General features: G+C 46.1%; 1 protein-coding gene across 1 annotated transcript; it reads right to left on the reverse strand.

Annotated features, from left to right (window-relative positions):
* Positions 1–2,508: 2,508 nt before the first annotated feature.
* On the reverse strand, positions 2,509–10,475 carry LOC115332473 (juvenile hormone acid O-methyltransferase). Its single transcript, XM_029994846.4, has 3 exons — positions 9,921–10,475; positions 6,440–6,596; positions 2,509–2,675 (listed from the first exon to the last, which is right to left on the reverse strand). The coding sequence occupies exons 1-3, from the start codon at positions 10,473–10,475 to the stop codon at positions 2,509–2,511; spliced, it is 879 nt and encodes a 292-aa protein (XP_029850706.2).
* Positions 10,476–10,949: the final 474 nt, after the last annotated feature.

Consider the following 10,949-nt stretch of genomic DNA (forward strand, 5'->3'; position numbering starts at 1 on the left):
TTGAATGCTTTATAAGTTATTTATTTATTTATTTATTGTACATACCCTCAAGCGCCGAAGCATTGTAGAGGGGAGGGGCAAAGCAAAATAAAACAAACTGACAAAACAATAAAAAACAAACAAAAAGAAATTGAAATATCAAAAACTCACAGCCATTGGCAAAAGCGGCAAGCAATATATTTTACGGAAAAAAAAACAAAATAAAATGACTCATGTTGGCTCACCAAACAGAAATGTAGACAAAGATTGGCGAAAAAGAGAATAATCAGGTATAGTTGCGATATCTGCTGGAAGGTGGTTCCAGTCGTTTGATGTATGCGGGATAAATGAATAAAAAAAAGTGTTTGTTTGGCAACGTGTTAATCCAACTTTATTCCGATGGTCCAGACGGGAAGAGTAATAGCTAGGCAATGTAAAGAAATGGTCTCGCAGCGACTGATGATGATACACTTTATGAAACAGGCAAAGTCGAAAAAACTTTCTGCGCAATGACAAAGAGGGTAACAATAAACTGGATTTCATTGATGATATGCTAGCTGTTCGATTATAATTAGACAGAATGAAACGAACGGCGTTATTTTGAACTAGTTCGAGAGCTTTATGCAGAAACGTGTGGTTAGGATCCCAAATAGAGGCTGCGTATTCCAATTTTGACCGTACAAGAGTGTTATAAAGAAGAAGTTTTAAGTTAACTGGGGCCGTTCTGAAGTTTCGTCGTAAGTATCCTAACATGCGGTTAGCGTTGGCGATTATTATATCAATATGAGGCTTCCAGGTTAATGTCGACGATATAGTAACACCCAGATAACGGTATGAGTTTACAGATTCAAGTTGAATGTCGGTTAGTGTATATTTTGAAGGGCGTGCGCCTTGCCGGGAAACGCGCATTAGTTTGCATTTGTTAGGGTTTAATTCCATACGCCATTTTTTGCACCAAAGAGTAATATTATTTAAATCAGATTGCAAAATGCGTACGTCATCATCATCATGAACTTCCCGATAAATTACACAGTCATCTGCATATAAATGCATAGAGGAAGAAACACAACTTGGTAAATCATTATTGAATATTAGAAAAAGAAGCGGGCCTAAAACTGAACCTTGGGGTACGCCCGATACAACATCAGTCAGGGATGAATTAACGCCATTTAGAGTTACATATTGTGAGCCATATACGCTATGGGACAGAGCTCCCGTATAAGCCATATACGCTATGGGACAGAGCTCCAAGTAAAATGTTGCCTGCGGTATCCAAATGCCTTCAGAATGTTGGGTAAAAAATATTCAATTTGGATTGGACACTTGTAAGAACAAACATTACTCTTTCTTGGGGGTTCGTTGGCCAAGTGGGTTAGCGCACACCAGCTCGGAGTAGGTTGAGCGAAAGATCGCGCTGCAGAACCCATGCAGGGATTCTGGGCTCAATCCCCATTTCCACCCGTTTCGATCTGGATGAGCATCACATTTGAGTGCGGTCGTGTATCAATATTGCCTAATGCACGTTAAAAAAAAAAAAAAAAAACATTTATGCTAGTGGTTGTATGCACTGCATTGACTAAATTGGTCATCTATCAGCAAACTTCAGGCTGTATAAACATACACACCACACACTTTTTTTCTCTTTTTTATATGTATATTAAAGTACAGAAATAATCCTTTGAAATTGCCTTGTGCAATGCCTTTTAATGCCGCAAAATAAGAATTCAACACCTAGTGACACGTGCAAATAACAGTTTGTATTTTCCTATTACAATTTCACGTTGCCGTTGTTCACTGCGTCTCTGCTGTCGGTGTCACACAGATGGTGCGAGGGCAACTATAGGTTCCCCCGAACCCATTTAAAAGCGAATGTCATGCTGAATACACAATTAACATAAAAATGAATATCGTTTGCAAAAAATGACAATGCTTTTTTCTGCGCGAGAGGAGTACAAGTTAGAAGAAAGTTTTAATGGGGCGTTTTTGCGCTCCGAACCAATAGCAATGTGTTGACGGAATATCGAATGTCGTTCTCGGAATCCCCAAAATTATAAACTAAAACTTCCTATTATGGCGTTATAATATCTCCAATAACGACATCGAATAAGAATACAATAAACGCGTCAAGACGCTCTTCAATGTTTTGTGTATCGCTATCGAAATTCCGAAAAGTGATATATAAAAATCTGTACTAGGAATTTTAAGTACATTATCCTGATACATTTTATAACAATACCCGATACAGATACAATACATACGTAAAGGTGCTGGCGAAGTATTGTGCATGGTTATCAGAGTTATGGGATTGATCTACAAACATCCGTATTGTAAAATTAAGTCGACTTACGGCGGGTGTATGAGCCACCTCACGGAGTTATCGGCTGGCGGGACTTACCTGCATTAATCTTTATTCCAGCGGTTACTCCTGTGCTAGAATACGAAACCACTTGTTCGGTATATGAACATAAAAATAAATATTGAGCACCCGTTACAAAACAAAAAAAAAACTTCGTTAAAAATCTTTTTATTTTATATTTTGCTCGCGTGAACCACGAACATGTCCGTCACAAGCTGTGGATCCCCAGCTGGTTTCTCAGTCCACATCTTGTTAATGATGTCCGCCACGTCAGTCTTGAGTTGGGCCTGTGATTCCTCCGGCAGCAAGGGTAGAACGGGATCTAAAGAAAGTTCGAGTTCTGAAATAAATAGGTTATAAATGCTCAATTATGTTGAGAAAGACAGGTCAGTACAAAGTGTGCGATAGACTTGAAAAAGAGACGGGCGTCTGAGCGGCACCGCCTACCTAAGATTAGGTTTCACTTCTAATAAACGCCGTGTGATGGCGCTACATGACACTAAAGGCCTGGCAAATGAGCTCGCTTTTGCGTGGGTCATAGCACCGACCATGGATAGCTACGTCGCCAAAGTCCTTGGCCCACAATCTGAAGCTGGTGAGTTCGAATCTTGCAGAAGAGACTGAAGCATTTTTTTATGATTGCTTATCGTATACTTCCTAACGAATGGCCAAACTCTCTACATATACGGCTCCGTGCGACGCGACTGGCGCGCCACCGCGCGCCCGGTACCGAATGTAGGCAGTGAGAACTCCAAAGAAAACAAAACCGAAACCACGCCGCGTACGTTGGTACGCATTGAAGTCCGAGCGGTGCGGTTGCGCTGGATTTACAGCATGAAGTGCTGCCTGTGCTGCGTCATTGAATGCTTCAATAGTTATGCGTCGTATCTCGGGTGGAGAAAGTTTCAGTTTTTAACCTCGCCGATGTTTTGTGGGGCAGCGACAACGACGACGCGAGAAATTTTGTCTCCCGATCATGTCTGCCACTGTGTCGGCACGGCTGACATGTTCTGCACTGCCGCTTTGCGCTCTGCGTTTGGTTTCGTACCAGTAACGCCTACATGTGTTAGCGCCGATGGGACGAGCTGAAATGCCACCCCACACTCGGGGGTATGCAGTGCCAATTTCGTTGGAGGAATGCCCTCCAAAGAAGTTTCGTCCCCATCGTCCGTGTCGATGATATTTCCGAACAAGCATGGCACGCAATCTGTACTTCATGAAGAAAGATTCGAAGGTTAAAAAAAGTGATAAATATGAATCTAAAGAAAACAACAATGAAACTCGAAATCAGTGGAGAATCGACGTTTGAGTATGGAAGTTAATGTGGTGTGCTTTCTTTCTTGATCAGCGTCCTTTTGGATGTGGAAACGCTGACACCCCGAATTCTGTAAACAACAATTTTTTTCTTCTCGGCTTTACAACCACCTACCGCAAAGTGGTTCGAACTGAGAGTACCGTCCACTGGTCCCTTCCTACCTGTAAAGTGTGCAACTCCCACGATGAGTGGTATTATCTTGACAGCCTTTGACGGTCAAAACCAGTTCCCATTTAGTTACGCCGCCCAAACTAAATTTCCGCCTGGTTTCTCTAGGCCAACTCTTTTTGGTATAATAAGTGTTGTGTCAAGTTACGGTCATGTCAAAGTACCTGTGCACCGAAAATCAGCACCTCGGACAACAGGTTATTACACAACAGCTGATTGCAAAAGCCTTTGACGGCCAAACCGTGTGTTGGGCGACAGCTTTGTTCTCTCGGCTTTGGAACCACCTTTCGTTAAGTTGTTTCAATTGGAAGTACAGCCTACTATTCCCTTCCTACCTGTAAAGTCTCCACCTCCCACGACCAGTGGTATTCTCTTGACAGCACTTTCATGGTCAAAACCGGTTCCCATTGAGTTACGCCGCCCAAACCAAATTTCCACCTGGTTTCCCTATGCCATCTCTTTTTGGTATAATGAGTGCTGTGTCATGTTACTGTCAAGTCCAAGCAACATGTGTGCCCAAATTTGCACTTTGCACAGCCCGCTATAGCACAACATTTTGGGTCCAATATTGAATATCCCGTACAGCTTTCTTTCTTTTTAAACGTAACTTTCACACCTGCTGTCTTAATGAAACTTGGCACACTTCGTGCACAAACTTAGTGAACATCTCACTCGAGTTCATATATCATCGTTCCAGCAGTCCTACGTTTACAGCGACGAGCGAAATACATTTTTCACTCAGAGCAATTATGGTGGTGGCCGCCTTGCTTTTCGGAAAATTGCTCCAACTCCTTTTTCGGCCGCAACTACAGAAATTACCTTTAATAACGACTCAAGCTCAATATGTAAGAAGTGGAAAACAGCTAAATGCCCTTCTGTTCCAGCACTCATGCAACGTCACCCTCAACGTATCGGCTCAAAAAGCAAAAGTTTCGTCCGTTCGCGCTTCCGCCGCCACAGCTTGGCATGCGAAAAGGCGCCGGAGGCCGCTGAACGCGCTTCACTGTCGAACGCCAGCTCCTCCGCTAGCGGCGCTGCGCGCGTCTTTCAAAGCACCCCCTATAGTTCCGATTTCTGCAGCCGGCCGCTGCAGCTGGCCGTTACAGCCGGCTGCTAATTACTGGATATAAGTGACTTTTAGTATTGCATATACCAGAGAACGCAAGTCCTGTGCGTTTGCGTTAGCGTTGAGTGTTGTACACTGCGTGTGCGCGGAGCCCAAACTGCGGCCTTGGATTGGCGCACGGCAACTTCGCGCATGCGCATCGTGGAGAACTCAACACTAACGCGCAGCGCTTGCGTTTGCTCGTATACGCAATACTAAAACTCACTATAGCCCGACGTCCTCGGCGTGGTCGCCAGAGGTGGTTGACGCAAGCTACGCTAGCCCCGGCGCGTCGGAGATGCTCCTTTCTACAGTCCGACGCAGGGACTGTGTAGCGCATGAGCATAAACGCTCTATCACTTGGACAGACAACGCAGACATTGCTTGCAGATCACCAGAATTGCCACTGCAGGCCGCTGTCGCTCGCAGGCTCCGGGACTCCGGGTGCGACTGCGCAAGTGCGGCGAGCCAGGCGAGCGCGCGTGGAGCATTCTGGTCGGGCTAGCCTGGCGTGATTTATTCCGCGACGGCGCCGCCGAAGCGCACCCAGCGCACCGACCGCCGCCGGCTGCGATGGCTACGCCGAGGCACCGGACTGTACAGTGCCGGCTCTTGGACAACGTAACGGAACCATGGCGGGAGTACGCGCGCGCCCCTTTACGACGGATTGTACGGAACCTTTTACAGTCGGCCGTTAGAACTAAAAGTCACAGAAGCTCATGAAAATATAGTAATAAAACATATTTTGTGTCAAAAAAAAAAGAATGCGACGTTTAGTTTTTTGCATTTTCGGAGGATGACGAGCGGTAAACGAAATATCCGCGAACAAGACCTTGTCTTTATACCCTGTGGGAGAAAAAAAAAAAAAAGATCACTGCTCCTCCACAAAATCCTCTATATTTCCACTTTAAAGGCCGACCTACAAAATCGTGATGAAAATAATCCCTGGAGAAGGGAAACAAGAGGGACAAGGGACAAACATAAAACATGTCCCTTGTCCCTCTTGTTCCCCTTCTCCAGGGATTATTTTCATCATTATTGTCCAGCTCGCTTGCCCCTTTGCATTTAATTGCATTATAACTACAAAATCGCCTTCTGCCGGGAAGAAAACCGGTACCCAGTTTTAATCGCACCCTTTGCTCTCGCATTCTTCTCTTCACTTTCAGTATGCGAGAAAACATAGGCCGTCTCCCCACCAATACCACACATTTAGGATACAAACGCAGCCGTCACACATGCTCGTTTTAACTCCCCTCTTTTTTTTCCTATTTGCAGGTTGAAACCTTTTTGTTATTTTTTCGTCGCTTATACCGGATACGCCTATTCGGGGACAACTTTTCTTGGGGAGTTGAAGGTGCGGGCACGCGTTTTCATTCTCTGCGCTGGTCAAAGCTGTGCCGGTGCTCTTCTGCTCTTTCCGGGAACGCCAAGAAAAGTTTCCAGGTATATAGGAACTATCAGTCCACGCATACGCATCGAAATAAGAAACCATGCAAGACCAGTCACAAAAACCTACTGATGAATTCGTTCGGGTCGGAGCCGTTTCGGTCTTGGGATAGCACCTGGCATGTGCGCGGCTTGAGATTGGCATTCTCAAGGACCCTCAGCATGTACGAGATTAGTCCCGAGACATCTTCCATGTCATGGCTTGGTGGAATGAAGCGCTCCAGAACCTAGAAGAAAATAAAGAAGCACTCAGTTTGGCGAATTGTTTACCACTTCTCCGAGTGCTGACGAAGGAATTCTGTCTCGAGGAATAGCGAAGGTAAGACGTAAACGGTGCGTGAAGTGACTGGGCGTCGGTTGTCTTACTATAAAAGGCAACTCCATAAAATTGTATACATTTTGGGGTAAATCGGAATTTCACATTAAAAAGCACTAATGAAAGGCACTACGTCATTTCCTTCGCGAAAAATGGGATATATTTAGATAAAATCTTACTTGAAACATGAGCAGAAATCGAAACCGAAACTTCGGCTCCGTCGGGAAACTTTGGCCTCGGGCCGCCAAAAACATGGCTACCACGTGGAACGAGATGTCACGTGATCTTCTACGCAACGACGGGCATAATCTCAATCTGTCTAGGAGGTGTTGGCATGATCGGGGCGGGTCACCCTTGAGGCGGGCGTCTGCCTGGCGCACGTGTCGTCTGCATCGCAGTCTTTACCACGTTTAGGTGTCTGCGATATCCGATGACCTCTGAACAGCGGCGGCATCAGTCTGCGCACGTACTCTGAACGAAACTCTGAGAGACAATAATCACGAACGTCGAGACGATGACGGAGGTTGTGACGTAGAAGACGAAGGAACGACCGTACGGCTCAAAAACCGCGCACCGCAGGCGCGTTAAGCCACTCACGTGAACATCGCAGAGGGCGGGAGGAAACGTTACTGACATCACCTGTTACGCTTACCCCGAGAAGTAAAAACAAACAGAATGGGTAATGCTGATGACGTTCAGCTCAATGTGGGCTACGCCAACGCCGTAGCCTCGACTGCGTTGCTGATTGCGCCTCGAATCGCCATCTATAGAGTCTGCCGATTTCGGCAACTTGGCGCGTTTCAAAGTTTGCCGGACCGTTTAAGAAACATTTAGACAGAACTAGGTCATAATATTTGACGTGTGGCATTCCTAGGTCACGCTGAGAAGGACTGTATAGTTTTTTTGTTTTCGGAAACTAAAGTAAAGCGGAGTTGTTTTTAACATCGCAGTGCTACGACAAGAGAGGACTGTGCTACAAGGATAAGCTTTCAAAACGCAAGTTTTTTTATCTGTGCGGGGAGCTGGCTTCGGAAATAAATGCAGACCGCGGAAATCTCGAGTTATACTTTTGTTGGCCGCTTCTCTCGTCCCGGAAAGTAGACGTAGCCTCCTCGTTAAACCTTATTGGGCTCGATTTGCTCCAGTCTGGGCCGCCATAATGAGATGCAGACGACAGATGAACTCTGCTCCCCTGCTTTCTGCGACAAAAGCTTTTCCCGTTCTGGAGGCACACAGGTAACCACCAGCGTTCCTTCTTTTAGAGAGGAGAATATAGACCCTTTTTTATAAGACCATGCTATAACCTTGCTACTATGTATTGAGTATAGCAACTACTTGTGAAGATTTTGATTTTGTTTTTTAGAAATCTGTTCGTCCACAAAGACATTATAGTCCGACTGCCCGATCCATTTATTTTTGTAGATCTGATCTTGAAGTTTGCAATTTGTTTGCATTTGTGAATCAGTTTAGACCACTCAAAGCTAAAATGAAATTCTTTACAAAAATATCGAATCTGTGAACTGAAATATGATAATCGAAGCTAGTGGCTTACAAACGTTATGTTGTAACATTTGTGCGGAGAAGGAACTTTTCTTGTTTTGCGCGCTCTGCTAGCTCGAAAAGCGAGAATATGTTTTATCCTTAACTGTTTTTCTGTGAATAAGCAGAGGCTTCTAGTTGAACGCACCAAAAGGGTCGCGGCTGCTGTGATTGTGCCCAGAATCGTATAAAAGAGTGAAACTGCTTTGAAACTGCACGTGTAAAGAAAAGAGGCGTTGCAGTTTTCTTTCTGTGTGCAGACGCAAACTTTTTAACACTTTTAAGGGTGTAAAAGAGGTGATGAATATACACCCACGGTTACACCTCTTTAGCGCCCTATCTGAAGTAATAGTAACAGCTTTAGCGGGGGTTGTGTTAGCGACTGCATCAAATAATCGAATAACGGCATCGAATCGACTGATGAATATACATTTTGTTTCAACACTGACAAAACTATTGTGCGAAATATTATTCAAAACGAAGCAGTGATCTTGAGACTTTCATAATTGTCGAGAAAGCTGCCTGTGAAAATGTATTCTTCAATCGACGACTATACAAGAGTGTGAAGCAGTCGACAGGTTTGTTTATGACTCTGCTCTCACTCGTGCATCATTGCATCCGCGTGTATGGTTTCCGTGCATGGTCTCCGTGCATTTGACAACCGTATGTGGGGCCTGTTGCCCGTGAACTTGTTTTTCGCAGTATATCTGTAGGATGTTGCTTATATTGCGACTCTCACCCATGACGACAGCCTTTCAGCATTATGGTGTTGCTAAATGCCTTCAACCCTGGACGATAGACCGATCTTACGAAGCGTCGCATGCATGCGCGACGCCGCCACAACGGTAGTTAAATGGAGGCAGGTGCCAGTGCAAAAAACAGCACGTGCAACCTCGTGCTTTGCTCGCGCAGCCCGCAGCAGAGTTGTCGGGCGTGCAGAAAGTCTGCAGTTCGCACAATGCCGGTAGCGGTGGCGCAACAAAATCGGCTGGTGAAATTGGTCTATCAACATTTTAGGGCGATTGCTATTATGGAGTAGAAATCGCAGCGGATTCCGCGTGTGTTTGTGCAGGCCCGTGACTTTATATGACGTCACCCGACGTCGGTTTCACTAGGCACTGTAGCTCCCCGAAACACGTCTTCCACCAAATTTGAATAAAGAAATCTCTCCGCTATATTCAGCGAGGAAACTGTGACGTCCCATGACATCATGATCACCTGACACCAACATTACCAGAATACCTCAGTTGTGGAACTCTCGCGGAAGGGGTACCCCCCTTGCCCCCACTTCCATCACTAACTTCAGTCCGCCTCCCGTCGTTCGAAGCGCCATCTAGGTTTTTTTTTTTTACGAACTGTGTGTTCCATAAAGTACGGTGGAACGCCATCCGGACGCTGCGCTTCGAAATATGCGTATTCCACAGAATACGCTGCAGTTACCATAGCAGCCGTCCGGCGCGTCGCACGACGGGAGGTGAGTCGTGGTGAGAGAGGGGGGTACTGCTCGTGCATGCAGCGTCTATGAGCAGTTCGGTAACTGAGCTAATCTAATAGCGTTGCCTGACACTTAGTTCCCGCTATATTTAGCCAGAAAATCCCAGCAAAGGAACCGGTATTTTTTCAGTGTCGTTTCATTAGAATAGTCCCGCTATACAAAAGCCAAGAATAGAAGAAACAATTGAGCGGGTGAACTCACTTCCTTGTACGGCTTCCACCGGTCCACCTGCATAATCCTCCTCCACACCTTGTGCAGAGTGAGGCGAGCCCCGAACAGCAGTAAGCACTCGCCTTCGTCGGTCATCAAGTCGGCCACATTGCGGAGAGCAGCGGTGAGGTCCCCCGCCCATTGCAGGGCGAAGAACGAGTAGACGCGGTCAAACTTGCCGTACTTCTCGACGAGTCCAGAGACGTCGCTTTCAATGTCGTGCACCTCGTACGAAATCTGCGGATGCGCGAAGTTCTCCTTGGCGTACTCCACCATCTTTCTGGAGAGGTCCGTGGCCACGATCCTGCGGCAGGGCTGGCAGCGCGGCAGCAGGTCTTGGCGCGTGAAGTCTCCCGTCCCGCAGCCCACGTCGATGAACTGCTGGCTGGAGTTTGGTCTGCTACCGAATGACTCGTGCAGCAAATCGAGCGTTTCGATGTTGATGGCTCGCTGCAGTTTGTGTGCGCTCACGTAGATCTGGGGTGCGATCGACGGTTTATTCGGGTGTTTGTCGGCAGTGCTGGCATCGGAAGGAGGAGTAGCCATGTTGCTGCGAAAATGTCACCAACTGCGAAGAAAGGCAATTTTAATTTCTTCGGTTGAAACCCTTGAGATGGGACCGTAATACGGATGTATCGGTATTAATTTACTACGTAAAATGTAAATAAAAGCCTGTTTGGGCAATAAACTTATTAATTTTTTCCAGTCCTACAGCGGGAACTCTTACAAAAATGTGGCTCTAAAAACAACGACCAATACTAGGCGCGAAGAGCACCAGAAGTATGTTTCTTGAATACCAGGTAAACATTACATAACAATAAACACTCGTGTCAATAAACAGTCGATGCCAATGACGTCATCAATGACGTCACTGATGACTTCATTGGCATCGCATCGTCACTGATGACGTCATCAATGACGTCACGCGTCCCATGGTGCACCATGCGGTTACGCCGGCGGCGACGCCGCTCAAGCCGAAAACGGGCGCCTTACCGCTCATTCACACTGGAAGCGGATCCG

The sequence above is a fragment of the Ixodes scapularis genome, unplaced genomic scaffold (genome assembly GCF_016920785.2).
Source record: "Ixodes scapularis isolate PalLabHiFi unplaced genomic scaffold, ASM1692078v2 PGA_scaffold4__175_contigs__length_147842914, whole genome shotgun sequence".
Classification (NCBI taxonomy): Eukaryota; Metazoa; Arthropoda; class Arachnida; order Ixodida; family Ixodidae; genus Ixodes; species Ixodes scapularis.

What these genes read in the sequence shown, in the direction of transcription:
- LOC115332473 (XM_029994846.4), bottom strand. Translation starts at nt 10,475, where the DNA reads ATGGCTACTCCTCCTTCCGATGCCAGCACTGCCGACAAACACCCGAAT. An exon ending in GGTGGAAGCCGTACAAGGAA is followed by an intron (nt 6,597 to 9,920) that starts GTGAGTTCACCC and finishes ATTTTCTTCTAG; the next exon opens with GTTCTGGAGCGCTTCATTCC. An exon ending in CGACCCGAACGAATTCATCA is followed by an intron (nt 2,676 to 6,439) that starts GTAGGTTTTTGT and finishes TATTTATTTCAG; the next exon opens with AACTCGAACTTTCTTTAGAT.